Source organism: Aethalodelphis obliquidens, unplaced genomic scaffold (assembly GCF_003676395.1).
Source record: "Aethalodelphis obliquidens isolate GAN/ISIS:26980383/991018 unplaced genomic scaffold, ASM367639v1 scaffold3, whole genome shotgun sequence".
NCBI classification, from domain to species: Eukaryota; Metazoa; Chordata; class Mammalia; order Artiodactyla; family Delphinidae; genus Aethalodelphis; species Aethalodelphis obliquidens.
In genome coordinates, this window is record NW_020837947.1 from 82,828,892 (window position 1) to 82,850,085 (window position 21,194).

The following is a 21,194-nucleotide window of genomic DNA, read 5'->3' on the forward strand; positions in this document are numbered from 1 at the left end:
TACTTACTTATACTCGAGGCTGGTGCAACCCAGGAGGTAATCTGTAGCATCATCACCATCATCTGGGAGCTTGTTAGAAATGCAGATCCCCAGGCCTGGACCAGACCTACTGAATCAGAACCTTGCGGCAGAGGACATTGGGTCCTGAATCTCTGTCTTAACAAGCCCTCTGGGGGCATCCCTGGTGGCTCAGTGGTTAAGGCTCCATGCTCCCAATGCAGGGGTCCAGGGTTTGATCCCTAGTCGGGGAACTAGATCCCACATGCCGCAACTAAGAGCCGGTGCGGCCAAATAAATAAATAAAATAAATATTAAAAAATAATAAAAAAATGAAACAAGCACTCTGGGTAATTCTTTTGTACTCTAAAGTTTGAGGTGCATGTATCTTTTTTAATTATAGATTTGTCTGGAAATATGACCAGGAGTGGGGTTGCTGAATCATATGGTAATTCTATTTTTAGTTTTTTGAGGAACCTCCATACTGTTCTCCATAGTGGCTGCATCAACTTACATTCCCACCAACAGTGTAAGAGGGTTCCCTTTTCTCTACACCCTCTCCAGCATTTGTTGTTTGTAGACTTTTTAATGATGGCCATTCTGACCGGTGTGAGGTGATACCTCATGGTAGTTTTGGTTTGCATTTCTCTAATAATTAGCGATGTTGAGCATATTTTCATGTGCCTATTGGCCATCTGTATGTCTTCTTTGGAGAAATGTTTATTTAGGTCTTCTGCCCATTTTTCAATTGGGTTGTATTTTTTTGTTGTTGTTGTTGAGTTGTATGAGCTGTTTGAATATTTTGGAAATTAAGCCCTTGTTGGTCTCATCATTTACAAATATTTTCTCCCAGTCTGCAGGGTGTCTTTTTGTTTTGTTTATGGTTTGCTATGAAAAAGCTTGTAAGTTTGATTAGGTCCCATTTGTTTATTTTTGCTTTTATTTCTATTGCCTTGGAAGACAGACCTAAGAATACACTGGTATGACTTATATCAGAGAATGTTTTGCCTATGCTGTCTTCTAGGAGTTTTATGGTGTCACGTCTTATATTTAAGTCTTTAAGCCATTTTGCGTTTATTTTTGTGTATGGTGTGAGGGTGTGTTCTAACTTCACTGATTTACATTCAGCTGTCCAGCTTTCCTAAGACCACTTGCTGAAGAGATTGTCTTTTCTCCATTGTGTATTCTTGCCTCCTTCGTTGTAGATTAATTGACTGTGGATGTGCAGGTTTATTTCTGGACTCTCTATTCTGTTCCATTGATCCATATGTCTGTTTTTGTGCCAATACCATACTATTTTGATTATAGTAGCTTTGTAGTATTGTCTGACATCTGGGAGGGTTATGCCTCCTGCTTTGTTCTTTTTCCTCAGGATTGCTTTGGCAAGTGTGGGTCTTTTACGGTCCCATATGAATTTTAGGATTATTTGTTCTAGTTCTGTGAAAAATGTCATGAGTAATTTGATAGGGATTGCATTAAATCTGTAGATTGCTTTGGGTAGTATGGCCATTTTACCAATATTAATTCTTCCAATCCAAGAGCATGGGATATCTTTCCATTTCTTTGAATCATCTTCAATTTCCTTTATTAATGTTTTATGGTTTTCAGCATATAAGTCACCTCCTTGGTCAGTTTTATTCCTAAGTATTTTTTTTTTGATGGAATTTTAAAAGGGATTCGTCCACTAAAGTTTGAGAAGCACAGCTTGGGCGATGTCAAGAGGCACTCAGAGAAGGTAGGAGCCCAAAGGAAGCAAGCATGGTGACGCTTTCTTCCTACTGAAGGAAAATTACTCAGAAACGAAATGAACAGCTCTCTTGATCTTCAAAGAAGACATAATTCTGTTGGGGAGCAATCTTGCAGAGACAGTCACTCCAGAGGGGTGGGGGGCTGTTGAGAGCTTATAGTCGGGCACATTACAGGGGGCCAAATTCCAACACAAATGCATCGCAACGTGCAAGACAAGTCTGAGCCCACAGCATCACTGCTGACTTCCCTTGGGAGGAATATCTAGAGTTCAGTATCCCAGTAGTTGCTCCATCTCTGGTCTAAGTTGCTGTCACCATGCACATTTATGGTATGGCACCCTTGCTTCAAAGTTTTTCTCAGAACATTTAACCTGCAGGCTTCACTTGCCACTTGCAGACAAAGCAATGGTGACTCCAGAAAGGACATTTTATGTATAAATTAAGTGTAATGTCTCCCTGTGAATGGAAGGTTCCAATTTAGCAACTAATGACTAAAGTCATACATACTATAATTGGGCTCTGGAAAGAGCAAGCCCTTCCCTGGGAGCAGAGCAGGGAGGCCCTGGGAAGCCTGGGCTAATGTAGGCCAATCACCAGTAACTCTGCTTTCTGAATGATATTAACCAGGGGAATATTGGGGGAAAAAACCAACCAAACGAAAGATTAAAAGGAGTATTTTTTCACATTGTAGCAACATAACATAATTAGGGGAGCGATTAACTTTCTACTATTTTAACCCTCAAAGCCTTGGTGTACAATAAGATTGAGATCAATGAAATCATTATTTGGTGAGGTTGACCAATTTAAAAATTGGGCAACTTAATTATCTCCCTTGTAGCTACTTTATTCTTTAACTAGCAGCATTTTTAAAAAGTAATAATATAATTTTTTAATCTCTCTAATTATCTTTTCTTATGAAGATAAGGGCATCATTGATGTCCTTTTTAATACTTTCATTTTATCTATTTACCAGGAAAGAAATATCCTAATCTTGATGGGAAAACATTTTTTATTTTCCATTGTTAGTAGATGCCATAACAGCTTTTGATTAAACCCAGATGACTAATCATTATTTTTATTAATTATCCAGACAAAGATGTGCATATATTACATTTCTCCTTCTTGACAACTGAGGGTCTCTTGGAAAACCTGATTAATTTGTTTTGTATTCAAATTAAGTGAAGCATACAAATAAATAATAGTTTGTTTGCTTCCAGCAAGAGGAAGAAAAATTAAGAGAGAACAGTACTAAAAATAATACTAGAAAAAAACATTGTTTCCAAAGAGACATTCGTTCAGGCTTTATCACTGACAAAACGAGAAAAAATGCCTTAGCAACTGTTAAGATAATTTGAAAGTTTTCTCAATTTATATTGTCAATGTGTAAATTTGGAGCAATCTAATGGCAGAAATTAGGAAACCTATGCTCTAATCATAAAGGAATGTATATTAACTACAGAGAAACAATTGTGCGGAGTTGGAAAGCCAGTATATAAATCAAGTCCACGGTGGAAAACTGAGTTATTTATAAATCCCACTTTCTTGATAAAATAATCTGGGGATGACATGGCTGTGCATTGAAAAGTTAAAGGATAAATATTAAAAGTAAAAAACCTCCCTTATTTGATAAAATTTCTATACTCCACAGAGGCAGAAAGCATTGTTGAAATTAATAGTCACATATAATTTTTAATGGATAATGTGATTTGTATGAAGGTGCAAGATTAGGATATATTTTCAAAAGCTTCGTACATATATTTATTTTTTTACCCCTGTATAAGCCCTAATTTGTGAATTGTTTAGCTGATTCAATAATTCATTTTAATTCAAAAATGTTATTTACATACTTGAGGGGATTTCAAATCATATTTTTGAAAAGAGAAAAATGAAAATGTTATGGTTAATATCAAAATTATATATATATATTATATAATCTAAAAAGTGTTTACAGCTTTATATGATAATTTTTCAATCTCCCTGAAAGCACGAAAGCCAGCGAATAAACCTAGCAAATAAGGTATAATATCTTTTTTGTAAATAGATATGTAAAATGTTTTCCAAACAGCAGGTGGCAATCTTTATAAAGCTGATTGCAAGCGCCACCATCTTACCTCTATATATGCAGATAAAAGTCAGTTTTAAAGGACCAGTTAAGAACCTTGGCACGCTCAGACTAGTTCAGATAACTTCAGATATTAAAAGGGTCTTATTTAGTCATGCCTACTGTTCCAGTGAAATTTCTCCCTGGGCAAAAGAAATGTTTTTTTTTTAATGCTTCTTAATTCTTATGCAGCACAGCAGAAATTTCATGATGCTAATCTGTATAGGTCTCCTTCTAAACAGAGTCCTGCATGCTGGTTACTTCTTATCATTCTGGATTCATATGGCCTTAAGAATTAACAAAACTTATTTTAGATCTTTTTTAAGAACTAAGAAAATACTACTGATATACTGTTACCCTTAGAGTCCAGTTTCTGTTGCTATTAGTGTTGAACCATGAAAAGTCTTTAGGATTCTAAATATGGAGAAATAAAAAGTTTTGATCCCTGGATAGCTCTTAGAATTCCTTGGTTTTTCTAAATCCCAGCGGTCATGTTACATAGAAACAGAAATCCATAGTTTCCTGAACTGAAAAGGAATCTCAAACAGCTGAAGTCACCACACCCACTAGGACCAGATAGCCCAAGGATCTGTGAGCTTGCCCACAAGAGTTACTAGTGGCAACAAGGGCTCTAACTGGGTCTTCAAATTCTCTAAGTTCAGAACTTTATACCCAGCTATGAAGTTTTTAAATTCCATGCTATTAGCTTTTCCAGCATGTTTATAAAATTTTGCCAATGGTATCATTCTAAAATCCGAATTTTCACTTATTTATTGAGTCTTGAGTGTGTCAATAGTATTTTATGAAATGTACACACACTTAGGAAGGAGTCTTTGTTCTAAATGAGCTTTTAAAATATATGACCTATAATATAATATGATTTATACTCTGGGCAATTTCTGACCTTCTCTTTTTTCTATGCTCATATGTAAAATCCTCCAATGTTGCAATACTTCCATTTTTTCACTATGAATTAAGGCGTGATGCTGTTATTTTAAAGTGAGTTCCTCACAGGAATTTCCTTTTACAGTGGGAATGGGGCAAGGGCTAGTAACTGGGGTGTCCAAGGTCACACATCAGGATGGATTAACAGCAGAATTTACAAGTTTCTGAGTTTCAACCTCGTCTCTTTACCTCCTTACCAATCTACCTCACACTGATGTCTCTATATTTCTAGTAAAATAATCTAAGGCAGGGGCTTCCCTGGTGGCGCAGTGGTTGAGAGTCCGCCTGCCGATGCAGGGGACACGGGTTCGTGCCCTGGTCTGGGAAGATCCCATATGCCGCGGAGCGGCTGGACCCGTGAGCCATGGCCACTGAGCCTGCGCGTCCGGAGCCTCTGCTCCACAACGGGAGAGGTCACAACAGTGAGAGGCCCGCGTACCGCAAAAAAAAAAAAAAAACTAAGGCAACTTGTTTTGTGTTCTCAGTAAACAAATATTTCATAAAGAGAGTGAAGAAAAACAGTACCCCAACCTAATTTCAAAAATTTCTAGCCTTGTTATTGTTCAGTATGCCTACTTTGGTGTTATTACACTTTTCAATGTCATTTTTCAGCAAATAATTTAAAAATGTATAGAAGACACAGTCTATGACACATAAACAGACAAAACGTCATACATTATGGAAAGGAGTAAATTGCCACTTATTATTAGCAATACTTCCATTGAGGAAATACGGGCTTTAACCAATGACAATGTTTTCAATCCTTTTTTTTCCCCAGGTACCAAAGTGTTTCCCTGGGGACGATCTGAGCTCACTCACCAGGACATCGCTGCTCGCTGCACCTTCTCACTTCCTCTCCTGTCCCTTCACACGGCTGCCCGGTCACCGCCACACCCTGGCAGGTCCTCATTCGCCTCTCCCAGCCGCCGTCACAGGACTTGGAGCATCCGCTCCAATGACCCCACTGATTCCACTGACCATTGGCTGAAAGAAATACGTCAAGGTCAGTGGCAGTCATCCAGTGCACACTGCTTTAGGGATTCGAAAATCTGAGGCCCATGGCTGTTTGTTCAATTTTTATTAATCTACCACCATGAATAAAATGGACACAAATATTTAACTTGCTGGTCAAATCTAGAGCATTGTGATGAACAGAAGTTTCTGTAAGTTTGTCAGAAGCTGCAAATGGACATTGACCTTTACTTGTAAAGAACACGAGCTCCGTGCTAGACTTCATCAATTTAATCAAAATTTCATCTAATCCCATTAATTTCATCTAATTTAAGAATCTGTTGAATTTTGTGGCTTTATTCATGCAACATACAGTAGGATGAGCTCTGGTACAACTGGCTTCATTGACTAGAAATGTATAATTACCTGACGATGCCACGACCGTCTGGCACGATTCTGTCACATTATCTAAAGGGCAGGCATCCTTCGAAAGCAGTCATCAGGCCTCACCTGTGCACTCGGGGTTGTAGCACTCTCTGCTTTCTGCCCAGGGCCCTCTGCATTCGGAGCCCCCGTGGGCGGCTGCAGTACACTGCCGGCTCCTCTGCTGGGTCCCATTCGAGCAGGTCACGGAGCATCGGCTCCAGAAGCTCCACTCCTGCCACTGTCCATCAACTGCCAAAGCAGAAGCAGAGACAGTGTGAGGAGGTCTTCTAGGAGAGAAGGCTGTACACGGAGTACACTCATGCCTTTACTGCACTGTACAGATAATGCATTTTTTACAAATTGAAGTTCTGTGGTGGCTTGCCTGGAGCAAGCCTACAGGTGTCATTTCCCAACAGCATTTGTTCACTTTGAGTTTTGCGTCACACTTTGGTAATTCTGGCAATAACTCGAACTTTTTCTTGCTTATTATATTTGTTACGGTGATCTGTGATCAGTGACCTTTGATGTTAATACTGTCATTGCCTTGGGGAACCAGACACGTACGAGACAGGGAACTTAAGAGAGAAATGCTGTGTGTGTTCTGACTGCCCCACCCACTGGCTGTTCTCCCATCTCTTTCCCTCTCCTCAGGCCTCCCTGACACAACAATAAGGAAATGAGGCCAATTAATAACCGTACGATGGCTTCTAAGCGTTCATGGGAAATGAAGAGTCACGCGTCTCTCACTTTAAATCAAAAACCAGAAATGGTTAAGCTTTAGCGAGGAAGGCATGTTGAAAGCTGAGATAGCCCCAAAGCTGGGTTTCTTGTGCCAAACAGGCAGCCAAGTTGTGAAAGCAAAGGACAAGTTCCTGAAGGAAATTAAAAGCGCTGCTCCAATGAACACACGAATGAAGAAAGTGAAACAGCGTTATTGCTAATATGAAGAAAATGTAGTGGTAAGATAATTCATGAAGGTGGTTACTCTAAACAACAGATTTTCAGTGCAGACAAAACAGCCTTCTATTGGAAAAGGACGCCACCTATAGGACTTTCATAGCTAGAGAGAAGTCAATGCCTGGCTTCAAAGCTTCAAAGGACAGGCTGACTCTCCTTTTAGGGGTTAATGCAACTGGTGACTTTAAGTTGAAGCCAATGCTCATTTATCATCTGAAAATCTAAGGGCCTTTAACATTATGCTGAATCTCCTTTGCCTCTGCTTTATAAATGGAACAACAAAGAAGCAGGCATAACGCACATCTGTGTACAACATGGTTTACTCAATATTTTAAGCCCTCTGCTGAGACCTACTGCTCAGAAAAAAAAGATTCCTTTCAAAATATAACTGTTCATCAACAATGTACCTGGTCCCCCAAGAGCGCTGATGGAGATGGGCAATGAGATTAATGTTGTTTTTCATGCCTGCTAGTCATTTTGACTTTCAAGTCTTATTAAGAAATACATTTTGGGGCTTCCCTGGTAGCACAGTGGTTGAGAGTCCGCCTGCCGATGCAGGGGACGCGGGTTCGTGCTCCAGTCCGGGAAAATCCCACATGCCGCGGAGCGGCTGGGCCCGTGAGCCATGGCTGCTGAGCCTGCGCGTCCGGAGCCTGTGCTCCACAATGGGAGAGGCCACAACAGTGAGAGGCCCGCGTACCGAATAGATTTTGTAAGGCTACAGCCACCATAGATAGTGATTCCTCTGATGGACCTGGACAAAGTCAATAGTAAACCTTCTGGAAAGGATTCAGCATTGTAGATGTCATTAAGAACATTCATGATTCGTGGGAAGAGGTTCAAATAGCAATATTAACAGAAATTTAGAAGAAACTGATTCCAGCCCTCATGGATGACTTTGCTGGGATTAATACTTCAGTGAAGGAATTGACTGCAGATGTGGTGGGTATAGCAAGAAAACTAGAATTAGAAGTGAAGCTTGGGGAACTCTTCTTAATATTGTGTAACAACCTACATGGGAAAATAATTTGAAAAAGAATAGATACACATATATGCATAACTGAATCACTTTGTTGTACACCTGAAACTAACACAACATTGTTAATCAACTATACTCCAGTACAAAATAAAATGTTAAAAAATAAGTAAAAATAAAAGTAAGGGAACATCGGGACTTCCCTGGCAGTCCAGTGGGTAAGACTCTGTGCTCCCAATGCAGGAGGCCGGGGCTTGATCCCTAATTGGGGAACTAGATCCTGCATGCATGCCACAACTAAGAGTTCACATGCCACAACTAAAGATCCCACATGCCAAAACTAAGACCCGTTACAGCCTAAATAAATAAATATTTTTTTTTTAAAAAAAGTAACATTAAAAAAATAATAAAGGAACATGAAAAAAAAAGAACAAGCGGAGCCTGAAAATGTGACTGGATTGCTGCAATCTCATGACAAAACTTGAATGGATGAGGAGTTGCTTCTTATGGACGAGCAGAGAAAGTGGATTCTTGAGATGGAATCCACTCCTGGTGAAGATGCTGTGAAGACTGTTGAAATGACAGCAAAAGATTTAGAATATGACATAAACTTAGTTGATAAAGCAGCACACACATTTGAGAGGACTGACTCCAATTTTGAAAGTAGTTCTGCTATGGGTAAAATGCTATCAAATGGCACTGCATGCTACAGAGAAATCGTTCGTGAAAGAAAGAATCAATCCATGTGGGAAACGTCACTGTGGGCTTATTTTAGAAACTGCCCCAGCTGCCCCAACCTTCAGCAGCCATCACCAAGACCAGTAAGCAGCCACCAGCATGGAAGAAAACGCTCCACCAGCAAAAAGATTACAACTTGCTGAAGACTCAGATGATGGTTAGCATGCTTTAGCAATAACATATTTTAAAGTTAAGGTTTGTACGTTGTATGAAAGACACAATGTTATTGCACTCTTAAGAGACTACAGTCTAATGTAAACAGAATTGTTCTATGTACTGAGAAACCGAAAATTAGTGTGACTCACTTTACTGTGATATTCACTTTATTGAGGTGATCTGGGACTGGACCTGCGATATCTCTGAGGTGCCTGTACAAGGTAAAACTAACCTTGAAGATGAGTCCCGACCAAGAGACTCTAAATGAATGCAGTTAGATTTTATTAACCCCCAAACAACTATTACCTGATTCTGCACTTCTATTTACTTTATGTGTCTGGTATCTCTTTTTATTGACCACTCAACAAGCCAAGACCTTGATCTTGGAGATGGGTACAGCAAGCAATTAATACAATAAATAATGACCAGTAACTCACAGAGCTCATATTTTAGAAAAGGAACCCCTAGAATGAGTTAACTAATTAATTCCATGCTAAATAAATTAATTCTATAGCGTTGCTGCAAAGGATGATTTCAAGAAACTGTGAGATAAGAGTTTACAGAGCCTGGGGAGTCTTCCCGGACAAAGTGAGGTTTCAAGTATGCTTGAAGGATAATAGGAAATCCCTAGGGAAAGGGCATGTTCCCTGAAGATACACAAAGATCCTGGGCAGGACTGAATGGAGGGCATTGTGAACAGCATCCAGAGAGCCAGGTGAATACCTACACAGAGGAGTTTGGGAAGAAGATAGAGGTCAGATTTTGCAAACTGTTGGTCAACTGTGTTATGGATTTTGCCTATTTTTCACAGATCATTAAGAAGCCATTGGAAAAAAGAAGAAAACCAAGAAAAAGAAGAAAAAAAAGAAAAAAAAAAAAGAAGCCATTGAGGGCCACACGGGAAGGACTGTGAGTGGAGAGAGGACCAAAACGATGTCCAGGTGTCTGGTGACCAGAATGGAATATAGATGGTTGAATTTGTCTTTGGAAGTTCAAATTGAGATGCATTTATTTATTCACTCATTCGAATGACTGTTAAGAATCTCTTAGTCATCAGACTCTGTGGTAGGTGTTAACAAGAAATACAAGAATTTGAATTCCAACCTCAAACATAGGATAACAGTAAAAGAAGTACTCTACACATACAAATAAGTAAATGAAAAATTAAGAGCAATACATCTTAAGACAGCAGTGAAGACTTTCAGAGAACAGATCACACCTACTTGGGGGGTAATTATGATTTGGATAATTTAGATAAAGGAGACAGCATTCATGAAGGTATAATCCCACAGGCCACAAACTACAAGGGAACAAAGGAATCAGGCAAAAATATTTACCTAATTTAGAAGGCATAAACTAGCATGTAAGTGTTATAAATGCACCAGGATATGACGCTCTACTTTTTCCAATATCATTCCATGGCTCTTGGTTGATTTCATTACAGCGAAAGAGAGTTCACCATAAATCCAAAGTTCCAACATAAACTAATGCTGCTGTGAAAACCCACCTAAACGAGAAAGTCTGGCAGAATAGGAGTGAGTACTTTCAACCTAATTTCAGGTCTTGCTGGTAGCTGTTAAAAAGAAGCCTGTTTAATATGTGTCTAGTGGTACTTAATAAACACTTTGTGAGATGAAAAATCACAAAATACCAATTTAATCATCCCATTCATGTAATTTTAGCATCTCACTTTATTAAAAGTATCTGACACAATCTTATTGGCTATGTAATCCATTTGCCAGACTAAAAAGTCTAGTGAATCAAGAGGATGATATAAACTATCCATTTCCTCTCTATGTTGGCCTTGAAGATGAATGTGTTTTTCATTTCAGAATTTTGCTTTTCAAAGATAATATTTATTAAGTTTGCTTTTGAGAAGAATGGTTTAAAAAAAACCCATTCATGCCTGCAGCATATGTACCATCTATTTGGCAAAAGAATATACAGGTATTCAAATTTTTGAGAACATTCAGAAAGCAACACATAAACAAAGATGAATTAAGGGATGCCAATCTGTTTAGTGCTCAGTGAGTAGAATAAAAGAATATCTCTTTTCCTTAAGAATTCTGGTTTGAGGTAAATTTTTAGCTTTTTTTTTTTTTTTTTTTAATGAATGTAATAGCTACAAACTCACTGCAAAGAACAGAGGATTAGTGTCTCTGGCTAGGAAGATGTGCACGTGGTAATGACTGAGTCAGAGATGGAATCAGAGAAGATAATTGGGCAGGGGGCTGTATTATGGACGAGGAATGAGGAAAGACCTTGCCTAAGAGAGATTAGGAAAAATATTTGTGAAGTGTTTTGCTCAGAAGTCTTTCTTTGAAAGAAGACTTTGCATCACCATTGTTAAAATTTTTCTAACATTTTAAATCCATACATTTGTAATATTAGTTCAGTCCTTTCTGCCAAAGTACACATTTTCTGTTTTGGCTAAAGTTCAAGAATGAGTTAAATTAGACATTTGAGGGAACTTTTGAGGTTCACCACCACCATAAACATCAACAAAACATATATATTAGATATGAACAGTTTTGTTTATCAATCAGTTACAGAAATAAATAACAATGAAATTGAAGATATATCAAGTGGATGTGTTTGACGTTTTATTTTACACTGAGAACTAGAAGTTTCTTTTCCTGAACATTCACTGCACCAGTATGAAAGAATGGACTTGACAAAGTAACTGATTGGATATTTTTTAAAAAGAGCAAAAACCCAATATTCCTTTAGTGTGTTATAGAGTGTGGTAAGGCAAAGTTCCATTTTCACTGTGAAAATGGAAAATTGAGAGGTTAGAAAGAGAGGAGAATGTGAATTTAATTTAAAAGATTAGACAACTGACTTATATGTACATGAAAGAGTTTCTTTAGTGCCAAACGTGGAACGTTGTTTTATTTTAGGATTTTTGTTTGTTTCTCATCCTAGAATTTAAAAAAAAAAAACTCATTAATTATGTTCTGGCGGGGAGGGATAAATTAGGAGTTTGAGATTAATATATATACACTAATATATATAAAACAGGTAAACAACAAGGACCTACTGTATAGCACCGGGAACTATACTCAATATCTTGTAATAACCTACAAGGGAAAATAATCTGGAAAAAAAAGATATATATGCATATATAATTGAATCACTTTGCTGTACACCTGAAACTAACACAACACTGTAAACCAACTATATGTCAATAAAAAAAATAAAATAGAAAACAATATCACAATATTGCTGAAATCACCTAAACCAAAACAAATAAAAAAAGATCTTTCAGGAAATGGTAGTGTCATTTTACTGAATGGGAAAAAATGAGGTTTTTGAGAGGTGGAAATTAAGAGTTCTGTTATGGGCATTTAAGCATTTTCTAGTTCAGGGATTAAATGTTGAGATATTTAAAAATAAAAACCAATTATCATATGATACACCTAAGATTTCTATTTCATAACCTCTTGTCTAGGTACCACACAAGACATGAAGAGACTTTTTTCTTTTTCTCTGATGCTTAACTGGGATCCAGAGTGGTGCCGAAGATGCTTCTCCTTCAGCTGCGTTCAGGTTTGCTCTCCACCTGGGTGAGTATGGAGGCAAGAGACCACCAAGGCCCTCCCCACCCTACCACCCACCCAGATACGACTGCCTTCCAGACTCACTGCAAAACCACAAGCTTGAAAACACCTCAAAGCTTTCTTTCTAGAACTGTGTTCCTACTGAAGGCTAATTAGCACCTTGTCATCTTGTCAGAAAAGTGTTCCCGATGATTTGGGGAAATGTAAACATTCCCAAACTGGCTCCTCTGTACTCCTGAGTAAAGATGCACAGAGCATCCGCACTGTGACTGGTCTTGTTCTGTTAGACTCAGGGGAAACTGTGCAGATAAAGACCCACCAAGCTCTGCTCTCCCGGAACGTGTAGTCTGAGGGGCTGTGGTGGAGACAGATGATGATAAACAAGTAAACAAATGAGTGAACAAGAGAGTCACAGCTGGAAGTGTTCTGAAAGCAGTGTGACCACAGGAGAGCTTAGTCCCCAACACTAGAAGAAGCCAGAAACATAAGGCTCTGTGGAAGGCTCTACCCAAGTGAGGTCTTGAGGTCTAGAAAGCTTTGTGTATTCAGGGACAGAGACAAGCCTGGGGCTCGTGGGGCTCATGAAGAGGGGGACGCGGCAGGAGGTGGGTTTGGAGGGTGAGCAGAAGTCCGATCCTGGAGGGCCCGGCAGGCATGGGGCCAACAAGGTGAGGCACCACGAGAGGACTTTAAAGTAGGGAAGAGATGTGACATTTTAACCCTTCATTTTGCGGTTGTGTGTAGATTGGATTGCACAGAGACAAGAATGGGTATGGGAGACGTTGGGGACTAGAGTGTAGGCCAGACATGGGTAAATGGTAGAACCTTTTACTGAACTGGGTTAGAGTAGGTTTCAAACAGGTCCGCGGGTACATAGTCCTGAAATAAGAATGTCTATTTGGAACGTGTTGAATTTGTGATGCCGTTATAGACCTAATGCAGGGAGTCTTACTCTGAATAGACTTTGTTTAAAGCTGTATCTCCCAAATTTATTTAAAAATAAATCCTCCCTCCCCTCTTTCCCTTTTTTTTCCTTTTCATGGGACACCATTTGGTAAACATTGCATTAGAGGACATAATTTCTTCCATGATAGGCAGACAGGTTAAGAATCAGAACTGTCTTAGGCTTTTTACTTTCTTTTCATTTCCATCATAAGCATTTGCATTTGGATTTTTCCAGTGCTATTTTTCAATTTAAAAACTCCAAATGCCTATTTCTTAACGAACCATCCCACAAAAGGTGACTAAGAATAGAGAATGCGAGGCTGTATTTTGAAGCTGGGAGGATGCTGAGATCAGCCAGTCCTACCTTCACGTAACGTGCTTCCTTACACAACAGTGTCACTCTGGGGACACAAAGTTTTTTTACAGCAATGTGACACATGACCAGACTTTCTGGACCCAGAAGAATTAAAATTGCAATGGCTAAAACATTAGATTCCTGGGGTTTTCTGTGTTAAAGAAACTTCCTTCTGCAATTGTGTTCACCAGGAAGAAAATCCTGTCTCCGATGTGCAGGGAGCAATTCCTATGATACATTTTATCGTATTTTATTTTAAAAAAAAATTTATAGTTGATTTACAATGTTGTGTTAATTTCTTCTGTATAGCAAAGTGATTCAGTTATACACACACACACACACACACACACACACACACATATATATATATATATATATTTGTTTCTATATTCTTTTCCATTCTTGTTTAACCAAGGATATTGAATATAGTTCCCTGTGACTTTCATACATTTTAATGAAAATACTATGTTTCAGTCTATTTTCTCATCTTGACCAATAACTGGTGACACTATAGTATAGGTTGGATAACAATAACCACAAGGTGAAGTCATGAATATTTTGAACACTAAAACCATCATTTCAACAATTGTTCTGGGTTGATTGCTGATGACTGATGAAGTTACCTGTAGGGAGGAATCGGGGGAGAAGAGTTCTGGCCCCTTTGAGGCTATCTGATTTAGGCTATCTGATTTGGCTCTGGTTTTTACTGAATTGGGAGTTACCCAGGGGATGGGAAAGACTCCTCTGGGATACAAGACTGAAATGCAGAAGAGCCATATGCTGAAGAGCAAAAACCTATGTTTCCTATTTGCCATTTTAAAATAAATGACAAAAGAGGAAAATCAAAATGAAATATCATGTTTAAAAATTAGAATTAAGAATAGAGGCAATCTATCGTGGTAAGGGCTAAGAAGATTAAAAAAAGAAAGGTTGGTAAGTAAATTAAGACAAAGTTTAAATGAGAAAAATATTACATAGTAAAAGAGAGCAAGCCAGGATTAAGAAAGACACAAATTTTTAAAACTCTCATAAGCTAAGCACTGAAAGATCACCAGAATAATGCTGAAAATCTGAAATGACACAAAATGAATACAATTGCCACATAATAGACTAGAAGGTTAAGATGATGAAATGCAAATTTTAATTAAAGACCAGGTTAACGAGCCAGCATTTGTGTTTTAAATTATAACATCCTCATTTTGAGACAATCAGGGACCTCTGAACCAGGGTAGGGCAAAGGCTCAGGATGTTTCCTCTCTGTCCTCACAGGAACGCTCCCTGCAGAGGGACTGTGGGGAGGTCACCCTCTCACAAATGCTGAAGGATCAAAATACTAGAACCACAGGAGACCAAAGCCTCTTGCTCTAGGTAACAGATGTTAGGTTCCAGCTGTGTTCCTCCGGACCTATCGTTGGGTGGTTCTTTCCTTCTCCTTAGAGTCTATGAGTCTGAAAATATATCTGGTAACTACAACCTAATGGGATCTGTCTGGAACGGTTCTGGATTCTCAGGAATGAATTTCTCAAATGCAGGACTGCTCGGCCCCACAGACTGAAATGGGCCCTTACGCAGCTACTTCTCCCTAGAACAATCCTAGCCAAAGAATCCCTTTGAGTGTCTGATGAAGGCTATCCATAAGAAATAAAGCTCAAAAACTACCATAATATCCTGAGCTTACTTCACCAAATCCCTTGCTTTTAAAGTAATATTCCCATATAAATCATGATCCTTGACTTCATATTGTTTTGTAGTTTTCAAGATTCTTCCACCTACTTTTAATCACATAACATTCCTATGATATAGAAGGGTAATGAATACCAGCTCTATTTTAAAAATGAAAGAAGTGAGGAATAGAAAAGAGGAAGAAGTTGCCCAAGTAAATATTTAAAATTAAGGATTGGAAAGTAAATACATAAATACATAAGTAAATAAGTAAATAAATAAAATTAAGGATTGGGACTAAACCTTAATCCATGTCTTGTGCACTCCAGACCACTGAATCATATAATTATATTCATTTATACATAGCCCTATATATAAATGAAAACTTGTCAATAGTTCTTTATTTCAGTCTTCAATCTGTCACTCACTTATTTATCCCTACCTATCCTCTATATTACTTGTACTCTACTTCATAAATATATATCAGAAAGAGAATTGTCAAAACTGAAACAAAGAGGGCCAAACTTAATTCATTGGTTCTTTCAGTCTTCAGCTACTGACAGAGGGAAAAATAACTATTACTATGAAGTAAAATACTACGAAGAAAATTACCATAGAGTTTGAGGCTTTGAACTAAGAACTTAAGCTTTCATTTTCCCAAAATAATTTAATTTTGGAAAAGACAATATCAATTTTATTTTGCGGATATACATTATATAATTTTAATGGAGGGCCTACCTAGAAAATGCAAACATACCATATGTCTGTGAGTTTTCTCCAGCTGAATATTAATCAAAATCAAAATCATTTAAAACAGAAGCATCTAAAGTGATCAAATCACCCTGGAGGAGGAATGACCACCAAGGTGACACCCAGGTTCAGGTCTGACACTTAGCCAGACCTCAGTACTGTTGGCTGCTTCCTTGGTGTCACAGTGAGGCTGTGTTATCCCCTGTTGGACCTAAAATCATCAGAAAACACATTAATAACCAGACAAGGTCACTCTGAGACTGTGATAAAAATGAGGTAAAACAAGGTCACTTCATAGACAAAGACAAGGTCCCCGTGGAACCCACAATATACCAAACATTCTCCTCTCTCAGCTAAGATGAGGGACTCACTTCTTCACCAACTGCATCTGGTCTTCCCTCGTTCTAGATAATTTACTAAGATACCCAATCATAGCATTGTCCCCCTTCCCTGACACCATCAAATCTGGAGCAAAGCCCCACTTTTTTAAACCTTCTGTGAAATCACCCAACACAAGCCCAAACCCTTGATAAGTCTTTCCTAACACCCCCTTACTAAGATGCCCTGCAATTCCCTATGTTGCTTTCCCCTCACTGCCAAGAGTGACAAACCCAACTTGTTCAACTGCAAGTGTCATCCTGATGGACTCTCACTGGAGACACTGACATGATAATAATACTAGTATTAGAGAGTGTTTCCTAGTTTGCTACCTACCATGGTCTTCTCATGAAGAGGGTATTACTATATTGTCCTCATTGTACAGCTGAAGAAACTAAGGATCAGAGGGGCAACATAGATATGAAAAGATGATATCTAAATTTAAATATGTGTTCTCTTGCAAAAGTCCAAGATCTTTCCCCTATAACACATTAATGTATTATTAAATAGGCACAGAAAATGTCCTAGAAAAATTTGGATGAGTATTAAAAATTCATACCTGTCAAGAAAATCCAATCAATAGTCATCTATTGCATACCACCAGGTACAAAGATGCATGGAGAGATAAACAGGAAATAAAAGAGCATTTCCTTGTCCTCAAATATATCAATTATGAACTTGATGCTCAATTAGTGACTGCCATGAAAATTCAGAGAAAACAGAAAACATAGGTTGGACTGCCAGAAGTTCTGAGTTTGGTGATAAGAGAAACATACCCCAAAGACCCCTGAACACACACATACATACACACATCCTTCCATAGTACCACACGTAATTATTACTACAGATGAGAAGAGGAGGAAAACGAAGTCACATCACGTTTATGAGCCAGTGAATGAATCGCAGTGAAATCCTTTCGTTGCTCTGTATACCTCTGGCCCCCCTCCCCCCAACCAACACCAATCACTGTTCTCAGACACAGTACACAAGTCGGTAACTAGGAACCCAAACTAGGAAATATCAGATCAGATCTACCCTTTCCTTCCTTTCTTCTCTCCTTATATGGATCTCAGGTAAGTGGTTTACTTTCATCGCTAAAGAACTTGGGAGAAAGTTGGACATTGACTAAGGAAAGTATCAGATAAAAATAGGATGCCATCGCAGGCTTCCGGGAAGATGGTGGAAGAGTAAGACGCGCAGATCACCTTCCTCCCCACAGATACACCAGAAATACATCTACACGTGGAACAACTCCTCCAGAAAACTTCCTGAACGCTGGCAGAAGACCTCAGACCTCCCCAAAGGCAAGAAACTCCCCACGTACCTGGGTAGGGAAAAGAAAAAAGAAAAATCAGAGACAAAAGAATAGGGACGGGACCTGCACCAGTGGGAGGGAGCCATGAAGGAGGAAAGGTTTCCACACACTAGGAGCCCCTTCGCGGGCGGAGACAGCGGGTGGCGGAGGGGGGAAGCTTCGGAGCCGCGGAGGAGAGCACAGCAACAAGGGTGCGGGGGGCAAAGCAGAGAGACTCCCGCACAGAGGATCGGTGCCTACCGGCACTCACCAGCCCGAGAGGCTTGTCTGCTCCCCTGCCGGGGCAAGTGGGGCTGGGAGCTGAGGCTCGGGCTTCGGTCAGAGCACAGGCAGAGGACTGGGGTTGGCAGCATGAACACAGCCTGCAGGGGGTTAGTGCACCACGGTTGGCCGGGAGGGAGTCAGGGAAAAAGTCTGGACCTGCCGAAGAGGCAAGTGACTTTTTCTTCCCTCTTTGTTTCCTGGTGCACGAGGAGAAGGGATTAAGAGCGCTGCTTAAATAGCTCCAGAGATGGGCACGAGCCGCGGCTAAAAGCGCGGACCCTAGAGACGTACATGAGATGCTAAGGCTGCTGCTGCTGCCACCAAGAAGCCTGTGTGCGAGCACAGGTCACTATCCACACCCCCCTTCTGGGGAGGCTGTGCAGCCCGCCACTGCCAGGTTCCCGGGATCCAGGGACAACTTCCCCGGGAGAACGCACTGGGCGCGTAAGGCTGGTGCAACGTCACGTTGGCCTCTGCCGCCACAGGCCCGCCCCAAACTCCGTGCCCCTCCCTTCCCCCCGGCCTGAGTGAGCCGGAGCCCCGATAGCGAACCCTTTAACCCCGTCCTGTCTGAGCGAAGAACAGATGCCCTCCGGCGACCTACACACAGAGGCGGGGCCAAATCCAAAGCTGAACCCCGGGAGCTGTGCGAACAAAGAAGAGAAAGGGAAATCTCTCCCAGCAGCCTCAGAAGCAGCGGATTAAAGCTCCACAATCAACTTGATGTACCTTGTATCTGTGGAATACATGAATACACAACAAATCATCCCAAATTAAGGAGGGGGACTTTGAGAGCAAGATTTATGAGTTTTTCCCCGTTTCTTCTTTTTGTGAGTGTGTATGTGTATGCTTCTGTGTGAGATTTTGTCTGTATAGCTTTGCTTCCATCATTTGTCCCAGGGTTCTATCTGTCTGTTATTTTTTTCTTAATAATTATTTTTTATTTTAATAATTTTATTATATTTTATCTTTATTTTATTTTACTTTATCTTCTTTCTTTCTTTTTTTCTTTCCATCCCTCCTTCCTTCCTTCCTCCCTCCCTTCCTCCCTCCTTTCTTTCTTTCCTTCTTCCTTTCTTTCTTTCTTTCTACTTCTACTAATTCTTTCTTTCTACTTTTTCTCCCTTTTATTCTGAGCCCTGTGAATGAAAGGCTATTGGTGCTGCAGCCAGGAGTCAGTGCTGTGCCTCTGAGGTGGGAGAGCCAACTTCAGGACACTGGTCCACAAGAGACCTCCCAGCTCCACATAATATCAAATGGCAAAAATCTCCCAGAGATCTCCATCTCAACACCAGCACCCAGCTTCACTCAAAGACCAGCAAGCTACAGTGCTGAATATCCTATGCCAAGCAACTAGCAAAACAGGAACACAACCCCACCCATTAACAGAGAGGCTGCCTAAAATCATAATAAGTCCACAGACACCCCAAAACACACCACCAGACGTGGACCTGCCCACCAGAAAGACAAGATCCAGCCTCATCCACCAGAGCACAGGCACTAGTCCCCTGCACCAGGAAGCCTACAAAACCCACTGAACCAACCTTAGTCACTGGGGACAGACACCAAAAACAATGGGAACTACGAACCTGTAGCCTGCAAAAACGAGACCCCAAACACAGTAAGATAAGCAAAATGAGAAGACAGAAAAACACACAGCAGATGAAGGAGCAAGATTAAAAACCCACCAGACTTAACAAATGAAGAGGAAATAGGCAGTCTACCTGAAAAAGAATTCAGAATAATGATAGTAAAGATGAGCCAAAATCTTGGAATTAGAATAGACAAAATGCAAGAAACAGTTAACAAGGACCTAGAAGAACTAAAGAGGAAACAAACAATGATGAACAACACAATAAATAAAATTAAAAAAACTCTAGATGGGCTCAATAGCAGAATAACTGAGGCAGAAGAACGGATAAGTGACCTGGAAGATAAAATAGTGGAAATAACTACCGTGGAGCAGTATAAAGAAAAAAAAAATGAAAAGAACTGAGGGCAGTCTCAGAGACCTCTGGGACAACATTAAACACACCAACATTTGAATCATAGGGGTTCCAGAAGAAGAAGAGAAAAAGAAAAGGACTGAGAAAATATTTGAAGAGATTATAGTTGAAAACGTCCCTAATATGGGAAAGGAAATAGTTAATCAAGTCCAGGAAGCACAGAGAGGCCCATACAGGATAAATCCAAGGAAAAATACACCAAGACACATATTAATCAAACTGTCAAAAATTAAATACAAAGAAAACATATTAAAAGCAGCAAGGGAAAAACAACAAATAACACACAAGGGTGTTATCCCCATAAGGTTAACAGCTGATCTTTCAGCAGAAACTCTGCAACCCAGAGGGGACTGGCAGGACATATTTAATGTGATGAAGGAGAAAAACCTGCAACCAAGATTACTCTACCCAGCAAGGATCTCATTCAGATTTGATGGAGAAATTACAATCTTTACAGACAAACAAAAGCTGAGAGTGTTCAGCACCACCAAACCAGCTTTACAACAACTGCTAAAGGAACTTCTCTAGGCAAGAAACACAAGAAAAGGAAAAGACCTACAATAATGAACGCAAAACAATTAAGAAAATGGGAATAGGAACATACATATCAATAATTACCTTAAATGTAAATGGACTAACTGCTCCCACCAAAAAACACAGATTGGCTGAATGGATACAAAAACAAGACCCATATATTTGCTGTCTACAAGAGACCCATTTCAGACTTAGAGACACATACAGACTGAAAGTAAGGGGATGGAAAAAGATACTTCATGAAAATGGAAACTAAAAGAAAGCTGGAGTAGCAATTCTCATATCAGACAAAATAGACTTTAAAATAAAGACTATTAGAAGAGACAAAGAAGGACACTACATAATGATCAAGGGATCGATCCAAGAAGAAAATATAACAATTGTAAATATTTATGCTCCCATCACAGGAGCACCTCAATACATAAGGCAA

At 39.6% G+C, this 21,194-nt stretch overlaps 1 protein-coding gene across 2 annotated transcripts in view; it reads right to left on the reverse strand.

Moving 5' to 3' along the window:
- The window catches only part of ADGRB3 (adhesion G protein-coupled receptor B3), a 798,133-nt gene that overhangs the window by 448,596 nt on the left and 328,343 nt on the right, over window positions 1-21,194 (reverse strand). For both annotated transcript variants that reach the window (XM_027093283.1, XM_027093293.1), the window contains 2 exons: window positions 6,253-6,417; window positions 5,611-5,775 (listed from right to left, as the gene is read on the reverse strand). In XM_027093283.1, the coding sequence (XP_026949084.1) occupies window positions 5,611-5,775; window positions 6,253-6,417 (330 nt within the window). The remainder of the gene's footprint in view (window positions 1-5,610; window positions 5,776-6,252; window positions 6,418-21,194) is intronic.